General features: G+C 38.7%; 1 protein-coding gene across 1 annotated transcript in view; it reads left to right on the plus strand.

Moving 5' to 3' along the window:
• The window catches only part of LOC150091756 (E3 ubiquitin-protein ligase ZNF598), an 84,773-nt gene that overhangs the window by 24,033 nt on the left and 42,977 nt on the right, over positions 1-17,763 (plus strand). The window contains exons 2-3 of the mRNA XM_090376804.1: positions 7,525-7,764; positions 16,396-16,607. Coding sequence (XP_090232930.1) covers positions 7,525-7,764; positions 16,396-16,607 — 452 coding nt within the window. The remainder of the gene's footprint in view (positions 1-7,524; positions 7,765-16,395; positions 16,608-17,763) is intronic.

The following is a 17,763-nucleotide window of genomic DNA, read 5'->3' on the forward strand; positions in this document are numbered from 1 at the left end:
TAATCAATGGACACTGCTCTACGTTATTAGTGGACTAATGTTATTAGTGGAGTTCCCCAGGTTTTGGTGCTGGGCCTCATTGTTGTTTTGTGTATTTATTAATGATATCGGTGAAGGTATGTCAGGTTAAATGTCCAAGTTTGCAGACGATATGAAGGTGGGTAAAGTTGTTAATGACAGTAAGGACTGTACAGTACTGCAACAAGATCTAGAAAAGTTGAGCTGAGAGGTGGCAAATGAATTTGAACATTGACAAATAAGAAGTACTGTGTATGGGTAGCAGTAACCCCAGAGTAACATACCAATTGTGTGGTATTACACTCATGGTAGTGGAGAATGAAAAAGACATGGGGATAATTGTGCAGTCAGATATGAAGTTTTATGGGCAGTGCAGATGGGTTGCCAGAGTAGGTCATGAAGTTTTGTCAATGATATATAGGAATTTTGCTAGCAGAGACAAGGAGGTGATTATACCTTTTGTATAAGGCAATGGTCAGGCCACACCTTGACAGGTCTGGAGGCCTCATTTTAGGAAGGGTGTAGAGTTGCTAGAACAAGTACATAGAAGTGCATGAAGATTGGTGAGAGGGACAAAAGGGTTCTCTTACTGGGAGAGGCTTAAATTCTGGAAGTTGCAGCTTCTGGAGACTTGGCACCTGTGAGGTGATCTGATTGAGGCATACAAGGCCTTGAATGGTTTGAGCAGGCATCAATGCTGATGGGATATTTCTGCTTGCTCAGATTAAGGACCTGGGGGTGCACAGATTCAAATTGAGGAAAGAGTTAATATAGATGTATAATAGATCTGCAGAAAGGCAAACTCCTGCACAATAGATGTGCAGAAGTTTGCCTATGAGTAGTTGATTGCTGGAAGTCTGTTCCAGCAATCATCTGTTGTTGTGGAAGTTGATAGCTTAAATAAATTTAAGGCTGAACTAGATAAACATTTGGAGTGACTGGATGGGTGAAATGGGAAGGGTTTTTTTTTATTTTTTTTTTTATTTATTCATTATTTATTTTTTTGGCTGATGCTCTATAAGCTTGCTTTCTTGCATCATATGCCTCAACTAATTCTAAATGCTAATGCTTCCACTTGATTTTTTTTACTTAAAAAAATAACTCCTAGAATTTAGTCTCTATCAAGAGACTAAATTCTAGGAGTTGTTAATTGTGCAGTTTTACTTTTTAGAAATAATTCCTGATGTAGATTGTTTATCTACATGTGTAGATAAACAATCTACATTACTTGAACCTTTGAAGATAGTTAGGATGCTGTGTACAACTTTTAGCTATTGAACTTTTTTTTGCAACTTTATTTACAACCTTTAGCTATTTTAGCTATTCATGCATTTGCAAATTCTCCTCTTTTTTTTTTTTTTTTTAAAGTCATTATTTTGTCCTGTTTTCTTGCTGGTAATTAGTGTTGTGTGTGGTTTTTTTTTTTTTTTTGTTGTTGTTGGCGCATCAGCTTCTGTGGCCATAATGCACCTCCTAAGGTTTTTGCATTTTACTGTGATCCAAGCCCGAGGCGGGATTCGAACCTGCGACCTTTGGGTTGCCAGGCAGGCATTTTACCCACCTGGTCAGCCTGTGTGTGTGTGTGTGTGTGTGCGTGTGTGCGCGCGCGCGCGCTTTCAGTATAGCATCAATAAATTTCATTAATGACAATATTATTACTGTTATGTTAATACTACTTTTATCATATTTATTAATGAATACTCAAGACATTTAATTTAATAAAACCTTTTTAAAAATTTTCTAAACAAAAAAAAAAGTTTGTGCCAAAGAAAGCAAGCATAATACATTAAGTGTACTAGTTTTCAACATACATCTAAACCACTGCTTCATAAACGTTGCAAAAAAGGTAAAATAATCGATGTTATCTACTGTTTTGGAGGCTGTATTTTCACAAGAATATTGGGTGAAAAATAGCTTCCAAAAAGGGGATGGTGTAAGAAATACCAACTATCACCCCTTCCAGTGCACTCTTTGGGACCCAGGTCCTTTGAAAGTGGTATAACAGTAATTCCCTTATTACAGTGATTTGTAGCTGCTGGGTTACAACACCACAAAGTGGGGGATGCACAGTCCATAGTAAATTAAAAATGTAAAGAATTTGTTATCATCAGAAAGAAGGTCATGGAATGCTTGCCAATTTTGGTTTCACTCAAAAAAGGGTTGCAAGATGATTGCTTAGAATCTGTTTACTGAGAACCCTTTCTTGAATAAAACCAAACTTAGCAATCATTCCCTGACCATTCTGATTATAACATATTTTTAAAGTTTTTAATATGCTATGCTATGAGGTGTGGCTATTAAATAACAAAAATGTTGCAATAAAATAAATATAATGACATTTTGTACCTTAAGCCCTTTTAACACTTTGGGAGTGTTTTTCCAAATGTCTTCAGTGGACTAAAAATAGGTTCCCTTAAGTACACTTTTCAGTTTAGTGAAGATAAAAAAAAAAAAAAAGTCACAAGGGGCTATGTCTGGTGAGTAGGGTACAGTACACAAGGATTTGTTTTTTGGCCAGAAATTGGCAAACAGAAAGAGCACATTGTGTGCTGGAGCATTGTCTTGATGGATCATCCAACCATCCTTCCACAATTCAGGTCTCTTCCTTTGAATTTTTTTTCATTCAGCCTTGTCAGATCTTCAATGTAGTATGTTTGATTGACAGTTTGATTTGGTAAGACGCATTAGCATTAGTAGAGGCATATGATTCAAGAAAGCAAGCTTATTCAGCATCAGCCAAAAAAAAAACAAAAAAAAAAACACACCACTCCCATTTCACCCCTCCGTTCGTTTGAAATACCTGTCCAGTTGAGCCTTAAATTTGTTTAGGCTATCAACTTCAACAACAAATGATGGAAGTCGGTTCCACCAACCAACCAACCGCCCGCTGGCCAAAGGCAAATTTCCGCACATCTATCCGACGTCCGTCCTTCCTCAATTTGAATTTATGCCCTCTGAGGTGATTATTCTGAGCAAGAGGAAGAATCCCATTGGCATTGAGCATGCTCAAACCATTCAAAGCCTTATACACCTCTATCAGATCACCTCGCCGGTGCCTAGTCTCCAGACTCTGTAATTTGCAAAACTTAAGCCTTTCTTCGTAAGAGCAACCCTTTGTTCCATTCACCAATCTTGTTGCCCTTCTCTGTACCCGTTCCAGCAGCTCTACATCCTTCTTGAAATGAGGCTTCCAGACCTGTATACAGTACTCAAGATGTGGCCTAACCATTGCCTTATACAAGAGAATAATCACCTCCTTATCCCTGCTAGAAAAATTCCTGTATATCATTGACAAGACACCATGAGCTACTCTTGCAGCTCGTCTGCACTGCTCAGAGAACTTCATATCTGCCTGCACAATTACCCCCAGGTCCTTTTCATTCTCCACCACTGTCAGTGTAGTACCGCAGAGTTGATACGTTGCTCTGGGGTTACTGTTTCCCATATGTAGTACTTTACATTTGTCAATGTTAAACTTCATTTGCCACCTCTCAGCCCATCTGTTCAACCTTTCCAGATCCTGTTGCAGCAGCATAGCATCAGTAGTGTCCTTAACAACCCTGCAAACTTGGACATTAAACTTGATATACCATCATCGATATCATTCATAAACACCGAAAACAACAACGGACCCAACACTGAACCCTGAGGAACTCCACTAATAACATTAGTCCACGTTGAGCAGTGTCCATTGATTACCACTCTCTGTCTTCTGCCACTCAACCATCCCCTTATCCATAGCAGCAATTTGCCTCCAATGCCACACTGCTCCAGTTTGTGCAGCAGTCTTCCATGTGCAACCGTATCAAAAGATTTTCTAAGATCCAAATATATAATATCAAAGTTATTCCCTGCATCCAGTTCTTTTGTGACTACATCATAGTATCCAATCAAATTGGTCAGGCAAGACCTGCCCTTAACAAAACCATGCTGCGTCTGAGCTATAACTGAATTCTTGTCTAGATGATCCTGCAGTGCTTCTTTAACCAGTGCCTCCATTAATTTTCCTGGAACAGAAGTTAAACTAACAGGTCTATAATTACTTGTGTCAGCCTTTGATCCTCCTTTGTGAATTGGGGTTACATTTGCACATCTCCAGTCTATGGGTACCTCCCCTGAGTCCAAAGAAGCTCTCATAATTATGGCTAGGGGTTTGCTTACTTCCTTTGCTGCCTCCTTTAATATAACTGGATAGATCCCATCCACCCCAGGTGCCTTTTTTATGTTTATCCTCAACAATCTCTCCTCCACTTTCCTCTCAGTTATTACAAAATCATCTAGCTCACTGCCAATGTCTACTTTACCTACGTCATTCTCCTTCCTGAATAACTCCTCATGCATGAATGTAGATTCAAAATACTCGTTTAGATTGTTAGCCACCTGAGCAGGATCCTCAACTGTTGAACCATCAATATCCAGTGGACCAATCTGATTCATCCCTTTCCTTCTTGAGTTTAAATAGGTAAAGAACTCTTTTCTGTTTTTCTTTGCATCCTTTGCCAAAGATTTTTCGTAGTCTGCCTTACCTGCCTAATCTCCTTTGTGACTTGGTTACAGACCAACTTATATCTATCATAGGCTTCCATGTCGCTCATTAATTTGTATGTATTCCATGCATTTTTCTTCTCTGCCACATGTCTCATTAGTTCATCTGACAACCATTTAGGCCTAAACCTTGAACAATATTTCTTAGTTGGTATGTAAAGCCTGGTAGCTTCCAAGATTAGTTCCTTGAATGCTTCCCATTTTGAGTTTGCTGTTGGTAACATCATCAGTTGGTCCCACTGTATAGAATTTTTAAATACTGTCTCAGACGTCATAGTCGCCTTTACGAAAACAAAAACCCTTCCCTTTACCTCTGATGGTAGTTACCTCCTTGAGTAAATCCCACTTCAACACACTGTGATCACTGCCACCTAGTGGTTCATTTATCTGCAGATTCTTAATGCATGAAGAATCACTACTGATAATCAAATCAAGACTATTACTTCCTCTAGTTGCCTCCCGAACATGCTGATGTAGAAAACAATCATCCAATAAATCCACAAAAGCCTGGCTAGTGTGTGAGTGACCAATCCACAAATTCCAGTCAATATCTGGGAAATTAAAATCCCCCATTATAAGGCTCTCTGATTTACTGGCCCACTCCATTTCCCTGTACAGTATCTTATTATACTCATCAGTCATTAGGCCTATAGCACACTCCTACTCTCAATTTTGATTTCCCTATGCTTATGTCACACCAAACTGACTCGACACTGCCCTGTCCATCAATGTCAACTGGCTTCACTTCCTTGGATTTTATGTGTTTCTTAACTAATAGCATAACCCCTCCTCCCCTCCTGTCCTGTTTATCCTTTCTATACACATTGTATTCCCCAAATTCCAGTTCTGCATTCCTTATATCTGTGTGACACCACGTCTCTGATATCCCAACAATATCTGCCTTTGATGTTTTGAGCAATACCTCAAATTCATCAAATTTATTTACCAAACTCCTAGTATTGGTGTACACGCAAGTATGCATGCACCTGTTTCTATTCGTAGCTACCCTAACACAACCCATGTGTTTACTTGTACCGCAATGACTCCCAGCAGTCTCTGAAATATCCTGCATCTTGTTTTTCAGGCTTCTGCTCATTTCAATAGAAGCAGTGCAAGAATCACTTCCACCTCAGCCAGTGGCTACTGTTAATCTATTAGTCCTTGTATCCCCCCCAACTAGCAGTTTTCCGACCCACCTAACACTGCCTCGACAGCATCAGCAAAAATTCTTGCACCCTTTCTATTTAAGTGTATCCCATCCCTGTAGAAGCAGTCTCTTCTGTTAACAAGTACAGACCAGGCTGAAAAAAATTCTACCCCTTGAGCCTTGCACAATCCCTCCAGGGCCGAATTGATCGACAAGGCTCTCATCATATACTCCCTCCTATTGTGTCTGGGCAGTATTGCAGACACTTTCAAATTCAACCTGTACTTGCTAACCATAATAATACTTTTTTTCAACAGTGACCTGTACTTGCTAACCATAATATTCAGCCATAATAATTCTTTTAATATCAAAGAAAACAAGGAGCATTGTTTTTGCTTTTGATTTTGACATTCTTGCTTTTTTGGTCTCTGAGATTGCTTTGTCTTCCATTGCATTGACTGTATTTTAGTTTCTGTGTCATACTGGAAACAGCCAACTTTCAGCAGAAGCAATTACAGTACTCAAAGTGTGTGGATCTTCAGTTTTTTTTTTTTTTTTAACATCTTCACAAACTTGGAGTCTTCTTGTTCTTTGATCTTCATTCAAAATTTTTGGCACCATCTTGCTGCACACACTTTTCTCATGCCTATATTTTCAGTTAAAATTTGTTTAAATGTTTCTTTGTCCATATTGATTTCTGATGCAATCATTCTAATACTTAAATGAAGATAACTTCTAATTAGTCCTTACCCGGTTCACGTTTTCATGGATACTGGTCAGTCTGGTCTTTCATCGTCTTCCAAAAAATCTTTCATCTAAAAATCTTTTATGCCATTCAAACATGCGAGTACTTGACATAGTATCTTCCCCATAAACATGATAAACAACTCATAGCTCTCAGTTGGTGTTTTCTTTAGTTTTGTTTAAAAGTTGAGGTTGATTCTTTCAATTATTTTGTCGGTTATTTTTCTGGCAAACCACAAAAACACAAGGTAATGAAAGCCTGTCTCACTGCAAAGTGAATGAGTGTGTTGGAACGACTTGGCAGACACTAGGGAAAGGTTCAAGATCAACTGCTGTCTTTGTTTCACGAGTGCCACTTGGTGCGTAGTGGCTGTGCATGCAGTCTTCATAATTTAGTAGCCACACCTCGTATGTGTAAACCCTCTTTCCCCCTAGGATACTCACAGGGGCTCCTGTGGTTAATAATAGCAATACTTTTTACAGTTTTAGTCATAATATCTTTGCTTGCCAGTGATGTCTGTTTATATTTCAGCTATTTTTTTTTGATAGGGAAAAGTATCAGAAGAATGTAATGCTTTGCATAAAAATTCTTCTGTTTTTGAAGTAGTCATTTTATAAATATTGTATAAGATCTGTAAATCAGTTCAAAGGTTTCTTAAGAGAGCTGATTAACCAGTACTGTGGTTAACAATGAGCTCTACATTTTTTGTGTTGCGGCTGTGCATGGATTTTCACAATGTGTGCATTAGTGACCATGTACATTACCCAAAGCTATTCCCAAAATGGTATTACAGTATATATTTGTTAGAAACTGTGACTGTGAAAGCTGTATTCAAAATTATCTTGTTTAAATTTAACTTTAATGATAAACATTCTGTTGATCAAATAATCTGCAAAATACCAAGAATTTAGTTCACGTGAATTTATTTATCCATATATTTTTCTAAATATGTATACAGAATTCAAAATACTCTATTCGAAATATGATGATATAATGTTTTATATAGCTTTGATGTTTTCTTTAATTGATATATGTAACTGAAATTTTATATGAATATCTCCTTTTGCAGGTAATTTTTACCCACAAGGTTCAGCCTTTCTCTGTTCTTTCACACAATGCCTACCAAATAGACAGAAAATATAAAATTTGTTTTGAAGATGAAAGTGTCCGTGAAGCATATGAAAAATTACTTGAACACAGTTGTAAGCTGTGCAATAATAGAACATTTCGATCATTTGGTTTACTTAAAGATCATGTGCGAAGAGACCATGAGCGCTTTTATTGTGATCTTTGTGTGGAAAACCTAAGAGTATGTATTATCAATATTTAATTTTTTCTTTATTTTACTACATTCTGATTGACATTTTAAAATTTATTTTAAAATAAAATGTTTGATTTAATCCATATTTATAGATTTCCTGTTAGAAAGCAGGTATCCTTTTACCTATGTGGAGAAGGGGCTTCAAAAATTTTAATATTATTGATAACTTAAAATGCACTTGAATTAAATTAGTTATTTAAAGTGGGTTAAGTTTTTTTGTGTATCCACAGATTTGCAGTAAATGCAAATTGAAAGTTTGAAAAAATTGATACATGTTTGTTTTTGAATAGGTTTCCCATTTTTTAAGAAGTTCCAGTTCTTGCATTACAAGACATGCACATTCCCTACACAGTAGTAGAATTGTTGAATTGCTGTTAAACTAGCTGGTCTCAGAGAGGAGTGCAGTTAACTGACAGTTTTTAAGTGGGAAAATGGATTGCCTTGAGCAGTGAGCAAACATCACATTTTTCAGTGATATGGAAAATTTGCTATGGAAACATTACAGATGCTCCCTGCTGAATGGCAAACAATGACTTAGTCCAAAGGAATTTGAGAGGCATCACAAGTTCATTTGTATTCATATAACTGCTAGCCTTTATAAATTTTTCTTGTGAAAAATGTTTAGCTTTTACAATTTTATGAGAAGGTTCCTGTTTTTATGAATTTCAGTCAAGTTTGTTTTTCAAATATGCATTTTTTGCTGTGCTTTTTCAGTGTAGACCCACTGAATACTAAAATCATGGTAAATATAGTTATTTATAAATAATTATATTTACCATCATTTTAGATTGAGCAGTTACCATTAGAGTAAAATAAATAAATCTGCAGTGTTGAAGTTCAGCAACAGGAAGGCACCTGGGGTGGATGGGATCCATCCCGTTATAATAAAGGAAGTAAGCAAGCCCTTAGCCATGATTATGAGGGCATCCTTGGAATCAGTGGAGGTCCACACAAACTGGAGATATGCAAATGTATCCCCAATTCACAAAGGGGGATTGAAAGGTGACACGAGTAATTACAGACCTGTTGGTTTAACTTCTGTTCCTGGGAAAGTAATGGAGTCACTGGTTAAAGAAGCACTGCAGGATCGTCTAGACAAGACTGCAGTTATAGTTCAGACACAGCATGGGTTTGTTAAGGGAAAGTATTATCTGACCAGTTTGATCGGATACTATGATGTGGTCACAAAGGAACTGGATCCAAAAAACAATTTTGATATCGTATACTTGGATTTTAGGAAAGCTTTTGATATGTTGCACATGGAAGACTACTGTACAAGTTGGAGCGGTATGGCATTAAGCGCAAGTTGCTGCTATGGATAAAAGGATGGTTGAGTGGAAGACAGCAGAGAGAGGTAATAAATGGACAGTGCTCTTCATGGACTAATGTTATTAGTGGAGTTCCCAGGGGGTCAGCATTGGCCTCATTGTTGTTTTTTTGTATTTATCAATGAAGGTATATATCAGGCTTAATGTCAAATTTTGCAGACGATATGAAGGTTGGCAGGGTTGTTAATGACAGTAATGGCAGTGTGCTATTGCAACAGGATCTAGATAATTTGGGAAGATGGGCTAAGAAGTTCAATTTAATATTGACAAATGCAAAGTACTGCATATGGGTAGCAGTAACAGCAGAGTAACATACTAACTCTGCAGTACTACACTCAGCTCAGGGTAGTGGAGAATGAAAAAGACCTGGACATAATCGTGCAGTCACATATGAAGTTCTCTGTGCAGTGCAGACAGGCTGCAAGAGTAGCTTATGGGATCTTGTCAATGATATATAGGAATTTTGCTAGTAGGGATAAGGAGGTGATTATCCCCTTGTATAAGGCAATGATCAAGTCACACCTTGGCTACGTACAAGTCTGGAGACCTCATTTTAGGAAAGATGTAGAGCTGCTAGAACAAGTACAGAGAAGGGAAATGAGATTAGTGAGTGGAATAAAGAGTTACCTTTACCAAGAAAGGCTTAAGTTCTGCAAATTGCAGTGTCTGGAGACCAGGCACCTGCGGGTGATCTGATTGAGGTGTACATGGCCTTGAATGGTTTGCGCAAGCTCAGTGCTGATGGGATTCTTCCTCTTGCTGAGATTCCGCACCTGAGGGGGCATAAATTCAAATTGAAGAAAGACTGTTGTAGAATAGATGTGCAGAAATCATATTTTTATATGATCTTATTGTTGAAATATGATCTTATTTTGCAGACAAATTTCTGGTGGAAGACAAAATATAAGTAAAACCAGCAGTCATGATTTTGTCCATTTAGTTTTGGAGTTATTTCCTGTTCCATGAATAAATAGTTCCTCTAGATGTGTGGAGAAAACATTCTACTCTGATTTCTTGCATTTTTTTCATTTGAGGTTGGTTTCTGGTCTTTTCAAAAATAACAGATCAGATTTCAGATCATCCATGGCAGTTTTTTTTATTTTATTGTCTTCCCTTTGTTACGGCGAAGGTTAACCTTACAAATGTCTAGCAACAATGTTAACATATCCAGGTTCATCAGCAGAATCTAACTGTGGTCATTGATAAGCCCCCCAACAGCTCAATGGACTGCAATGATTTTAATATCAAAAGTTGATAAACCCATTTTCAGGAGTAAGTCAAGTGTCTTGCTCCACACTTCCTTATAGCTAACAGTAATGGTATCAACCGGCTGTGTGCTATTATCATTATAATAATTACACTTAATACGATGACCATGCTCGTGTCCCTGGCCAGAGCCCACAACCTGGGAATCAAGTAGGAACAGAGTGCCGTCCCTTGCACACATGTGGTCAGTTTTCCATAAACCCTCCTGTGTGTTGAACCAAGACTTTTTCTTAACCTCCCATCCTTTCTGGTGAAGCCTGTTGGAAACGAAGTGCACAACCGAGTCATGCCTTTTAACTCTCAGTCTGTGTGTTCTGAAGCATTGTTGAGCAATGTGGGCGAGTGGCTTGACCTCATCGCATCCAGCCCTGCATGCTCTCTCCATACTACATTCTCAAGATGACCTGGAGAGGGTAAGGAGAGCATTGATTCTCTTACGAATGAGATTATTAAAAGCATGGCCGGATAGGAGCTTGGTCCCGTCACCCACCCACCCACCTATGTTGAGAGTCACCTTTTCTGACTCTTTAAGGCCATCACCATCAAAAGATGAGTTCAAGGGATGGCTCCACCACCCCTTCACTGATACCTTTGACTCATGCTGCACAGAACCATCCTTAAGCAAGTTGTGTGCATATCTAAGTTCTCTTTGAAAGTAGAAGTAGTATCAAGCTGTCTGGTTGAAGCCAAGGGGTAAACAGCAGTTTCTTCAACCTTGATCTCTTTAAGATGGAAATGGCTCATTTAAAGGATGGAACCCCCCTGTGATGCTTGCATGAAAATAGCTGCTGACCACATCATGAGGGAGACGCAGCCATTGCCTTATGGCAGGCCTCACCTGGGTATCCAAGTTATTCAACTTGGTAGCTGTTATCCTTCCTAGCACCAAAGGATAATAAAATCTAGGTATAAAATAAGTGGATGTCAGATGAACTAATGAGACATATGGCAGAGAAGAAAAATGCATGGGATACATACAAATTAACACGTGACACAGAAGCCTATGATAGATACAAGTTGATCTCTAACCAAGTGACAAAGGAGGTTAGGCAGGCGAAGGCAGATTACGAGAAATCTTTGGCAAGGAATGCAAAGAAAAACAGCAAAGAGTTCTTTACTTATGTAAACTCTAGAAGGAAGGGGATGAATCAGATTGGTCCACTTGATATCGATGGGTCAACTGTTGATGATCCTGCTCAGGTAGCTAACAAACTAAATGAATATTTTGCATCGACATTCACATATGAGGAGTTATTCAGCGAGGGGAATGCCAGAGGTGTATTCAACTCTGGCAGTAAGCTAGAGAATCTTGTAATAACTGAGAGTAAAGTGGAGGAGAAATTGTTGAAGATGAATACAAGAAAGGCACCTGGGGTGGATGGGATCTATCCAGTTATATTAAAGGAGGCAGCAAAGGAAGTAAGCAAACCCTTAGCCATAATTATGAGAGCTTCCTTGGACTCAGCGGAAGTACCCATGGACTGGAGATGTGCAAATGTGACCCCAATTCACAAAGGAGGATCAAAGGGCAACACAAGTACTGTAATTATAGACCTGTTAGTTTAACTTCTGTTCCTGGAAAATTAATGGAGGCACTGGTTAAAGAAGCACTGCAGGATCATCTAGACAAGACTTCAGTTATAACTCAGACACAGCATGGTTTTGTTAAGGGGAAATCTTGCCTGACCAATTTGATTGGATACTATGATGCAGTCAGAAAAGAACTGGATGCAGGGAATAACTTTGATATTATATACTTGGATCTTAGAAAGGCTTTTGATACTGTTGCACATAGAAGACTGCTGCACAAATTGGAGCAGTGTGGCATTGGAGGCAAATTGCTGCTATGGATAAAGGGGTGGTTGAGGGGGAGAAGACAGAGAGTGGTAATCAATGGACACTGCTCTTCGTGAACTAATGTTATTAGTGTAATCCTCCGGGGTTCAGTGTTGGGTCCTTGTTTTCTGTATTTATTAATGACATCGATGGTGATATATCAGGCTTAATGTCCAAGTTTGCAGACGATACGAAGGTTGGCATGGTTGTCAAGGACACCACTGACACTATGCTACTGCAACAGGATCTGGAAAGGTTGAGCAGATGGGCTGAGAGGTGGCAAATGAAGTTTAACATTGACAAATGTAAAGTACTACATATGGGAAACAGCAACTGCAGAGCAACGTATCAACTCTGTGGTATTACAGTGGCAGAGAATGAAAGGGACCTGGGGGTGGTTGTGCAGGCAGATATGAAGTTTTCTGAGCAGTTCAGACGGGCAGCAAGAGTAGCTCATGGTGTATTGTCGATGATATATAGGAATTTTTCTAGCAGGGATAAGGAGGTGATTATTCCCTTGTATAAGGCAATGGTCAGGCCACACCTAGAGTACTGTATAGAGGTCTGGAGGACTCATTTCAAGAAGGATGTAGAGATGCTGGAACGAGTACAGAGAAGGGCAACAAGGTTAATGAATGGAACAAAGGGGTGTTCTTACCAAGAAAGGCTTAAGTTTTGCAAATTACAGTGTTTGGAGACTAGGCACCAGCGAGGTGATCTAATAGAGGTGTATAAAGCCTTGAATGGTTTGAGCATGCTCTATGCTGATGGGATTCTTCCTCTTGCTCAGAAAAATCACCTGAGAGGGCATAAATTCAAATTGAGAAAAGACAGATGTAGGATAGGTGTGAGGAAATTTGCCTTTAGCCAGCGGGTGGTTGGTTGGTGGAATAGACTTCCATCCCTTGTCGTGAAAGTTGATAGCCTAAATAAGTTTAAGGCTCAGCTGGACAGGTAATTTGAATGAACAGAGGGGTGAAGTGGTTATTTTTTATTTATTTATTAATTATTATTATTTTTTTTTGGCTGATGCTGCATAAGCTTGCTTTCTTGCATCAAATGCCTATGCTAATGAGGGAGACACAGCCATTGCCTTATGGCAGGCTTCACCCGGGTATCCAAGTTATTCAACTTGGTAGCTGTTATCCTTCCTAGCACCAAAGGATAATAAAATATAGGTATAAAATAAGTGCACAGGATAAGCAGCCTCTACTGGGACTCTGGTGGTCTCCTAAGCCGTACCAGCAGGTCATCCAGGGAGACTGAGGCAGGTGCCCTTCCAGAAGGAGTAAACCAACCCCCCCCCAAATATCTCCATGATGCAGTAACTTCACTGGTTGGAAGCTTAAGGTCACCAACTAAGAAGCTATGGCTATCCACCTATTGAGGTTTTCTCATGACCAGAAAGGACCACAGATAAAAGTCCAAGACTTTTTTTCATGTTAATTCTTAAGTCTCTTCTCATAAAGAAATTTTGTTTTATCCAAAAGACATTGCAGCTCCGACAACATTGACACTGCTAGGATGAGATCATTCAGCGAATGCCACAGTGTTTATTCTTACATTATTTAGTTCAAAACCTATATAGGCAGGTAACTTCTTCAAAAATATGTCTAATGAAGTTAAATAACATATGCAAAATTGGCTCACCCTGCCTAACTCCATTATAAGGTTTAGCTTTTGAGAATTCCTGCATGAAACTGATCCCAGTAGAGCAGCCATGATGATTTAAAGACTCCAAAGGTGGTTCAGCAATTTATTGCAAGATTGCATCATGCAGAGGTTCTTTCAGAATCTGGGCTGAGACATGCTCCAATACCTCCTCTCCTCCTGCAGTGTCGCTGGACTTAAAGATCCAGATGACAGGAGAACAAGCTCCCCCTGCTGGATGCCTCAAGTTGAGGCTGAGGCACACTTAGATTTTTGAAACCCCTTATAGTCTGGGGCCTCTCGAGAATTCAAAATACAGGCCCCGAAGGTTAAAGTCAGTCCAGGCTCCCCAATAGTCCAGGGGCTCGAGTAGACCCGGAAGGTCCTTGTCACTGAAAGTCTCATATTCCGAGATCCCCGCTAGTCCAGAGTCTTGACTGGTAGCAATCCTAGTTAAACTAGGATCGCGAGTCACTCCCTGTACTTCCCAATTGTCCAGGGTTGCTAGGGGAAGTTTAAGAGATCCCCGATATCCTGCGATCACTAGATGCAAGAATCTGATTAACCATCTCTACATAAGATGACAATCTCCTTCCTTTAATGGAGTTGACTGTCCTGTGAGGAAAAATCTGCTGCAACTTCTGATTAATATTTCGGAATTAGCTGTTCTACAAAGATCTACTTCCACACGTGCAAGCATCCGAACTTCCTCAGCCAACCATTGAGCCTTTATTCCTCGTAACATCTATTTCTTGATTGGATGGGGTGAGCGCTTCTGATGTGCACACCACGACCTGTCTTGGTGGTATGTCCTCCTTTCACAATACTGGCACTTCCAGGTAGCTGCAAAAGGCGGAGGGCTCAACAGCCTTTGTAAAGATCAACACGCTGCTGGGCTGTGCTCCATGATGGTCTCGAGCTGGCGGCTCTGGGAAATTCTCTCATATCTTGGTTTTAGGCACAGGATCAATGTAACTCTAGCAGGGTTGTGATCCCTGTTAAGGAGGAATCGCACGTACCACTTTAGCCAGGTGAACCTGCCAAGCCCACACCACAAGGAGGTAAGGTACTCTGCACTTGTGGCTGATGTTAGTTGCCATGGGATGTGTTGACTGGCATTGTTATCTATCTTAGCAAACTTTTTAGTAATTAAGGTTTCCTTGGGAGGGAGGGATCTACCTGTGAGATGGGACTGAGGGAGCAATGGGAATGCACTGAATTCTACAAGCACAGGAGAGAATATTTGAAGCTATTCTCATTCAAATTGATTAGGAATGGAAACAGGTTTAGGATCAGTAAATTCCATATACATCTCCTGCCCAAGTTCCTTCCCTTCCAGTTCTGAGTCAGGTTTATTCTCAGGAAAGGAATGATTATTTTTGGAAAGTCAGTTAGGATATCAAACAGTGTCAACAGGTCATACCAGGACTGAGAATATTGCATCCAACCTCCTTTATCTCTTGCTTCCTGGATATTCCAAAGAATATGCCTTTGTTATTTGTAGTCATTCTAATTCTGTACCAACTAATTTTATCTTTTGTTATCTTATTAAAATTATTTTTAACCTGTAATGTAATTTATTTAGTCCTGTAGTAATATCCAATGAAGAGACTCCCCTCTCCAGAGATATGCTAGTATATTGGCTTGAATATAACCATTTTCTTTAAATTAAGTGAGGAGCAAAGTAAATTTTTTTATCACAAAAGTATATCACTTACAATATCATGGATAAAAAATAGAAAGCCTCGAATATGAAAATGTAAATAAATTAACCATTTCTTTTATTAAAATAATGTGGGCTTTTTATTGTATATTTTCCCCCCAAACCATGTTTATATATCTTTTAATCATTTATGTACTTAAATTACTTTCACCTGCATATTTTTTCCAAGAGCTATGGTGGAACATTATTTTGTTTAAAGAATGAAGTATAGTTCAATTATTTGGAAGATGGGTTTGAATAGTTACTTGTTATTAAGTATCATTGCTAAACTTTAAAATTAACTTTCTAGGCCAATGTTAGGCCATTATTTTGCACACTTAGTTATGTATATTTCTTGACTGAAGAATGAAAGTACACCATTTTTATTATACAGAAACTGAAGCATGTAAGAAAATACCTCATTTCTAATGTTACTGATGTGCTCATATGCCAAGTATACTTTTAACACCTGCACTTGTAAAAGTTGATAAGGTGCCAAGACTCTGTAGTCAGTCCAAGGCATTTCTGGTTTGGATGAAAGAATGTTAACAGAAATTTGAACTGCAGTTTCCATTAGAAACCATAGCTTAGATGTCAGTATGAAAAATCATTGAATATGGCAGAATTAAAATATGTACCTCCTTTTTCGATTAAGCCAGTACTATATTAAGCTTAACCTAACACAATGCAGCTAATATCTATTATTATGAATTGAGTGAATCTTTTTAACTATATCATACTTCATGTTTTCATCCTGGATCAATTTTTAAAATAGGACTTTGTATTAGAATCTGGAATATTTGTGAAATCAACATGCTTGCTTTTTTCCTCCCCCAGATATTTACATTTGAGAGAAAATCTTATAATAGGAAAGATCTAGCACGTCATAGAAGAGTTGGTGATACTGATGATACTTCTCATCGTGGCCATCCACTCTGTGAATTTTGTAATGAACGCTATGTCGACAATGATGAGCTTTTCCGCCACCTGCGCAGGGAACATTTTTTCTGTCATTTTTGTGATGTCGATGGAAGACATCAGTATTACAGGTAAATATAAATTTTTGTTTTTAAGCTGGTTCAAATATGAAAATTTAAAGAAAAAAAATTTTATTGCCTCAATAAATACAAAACATTGTTATGTCTTGAAATTAGGATTCCTCTTTCTCTAAATTTCTGCCATCTTTCTGTTAACTTCTGAATGTCTTTTTCAAAGATTTGTGGTTGTCAGAACTAGAATTGTGCAAGATATTTCAATGACTTCCTTGTTATTCTGAAAATTTTTTACCACTTGAGAATGCCAGGTGACCCAAACAACTGAGAATTGGAAGTTGCTAAGAGTTACTATTGGATAAGGTTTGTCACTTCCTAGTTTTTTCTTAATCCTGAAGCAGGCTGTGAATTTGAGAAGTTCTATATTCCTGGGAATTTTGCTGCATTCAGTTAATATTATCTACATTGCTGAGATACTTAAAACAGTAGATGAAAATTACCATTAATTAAATGTATATAAATATTCTTTATTGCAGATATTAGCATTAGCAGAGGCATATGATGCAAGAAAGCAAGCTTATGCAGCATCAGCCAGAAAAAAAAAAACTTCCACTTCACCCCTCCGTTTGTTTGAAATACCTGTCCAGCTGAGCCTTAAATTCATTTAAGCTGTCAACTTTCACAACAAAGGATGGAAGTCTGTTCCGCCAACCAACTACCCGCTGGCTAAAGACAAATTTTCGAACATCTATCCTACATCTGTCTTTCCTCAATTTGAATTTATGCCCTCTCAGGTGATTATTCTGAGCAAGAGGAAGAATCCCATCAGCATTGAGCATGCTCAAACCATTCAAAGCTGTATACACCTCTATCAGATCACCTCGCCAGTGCCTAGTCTCCAGACACTGTAATTTGCAAAACTTAAGCTCTTTCTTCGTAAGAGCAACCCTTTGTTCCATTCACTAACCTTGTTGCCCTTCTCTGTACTCGTTCCAGCAGCTCTACATCCTTCTTGAAATGAGGCCTCCAGACCTGTATACAGTACTCAAGATGTGGCCTGACCATTACCTTATACAAGGGAATAATTACCTCCTTATCCCTGCTAGAAAAATTTCTTTATATCATTGATAAGACACCATGAACTACTCTTGCAGCCCGTCTCTACTGCTCAGAGAACTTCATATCTGCCTGCACAACCACCCCCAGGTCCGTT

Source organism: Mastigoproctus giganteus, chromosome 1, assembly GCF_048544385.1.
Source record: "Mastigoproctus giganteus isolate SK-2022 chromosome 1, ASM4854438v1, whole genome shotgun sequence".
Lineage (NCBI taxonomy): Eukaryota > Metazoa > Arthropoda > Arachnida > Uropygi > Thelyphonidae > Mastigoproctus > Mastigoproctus giganteus.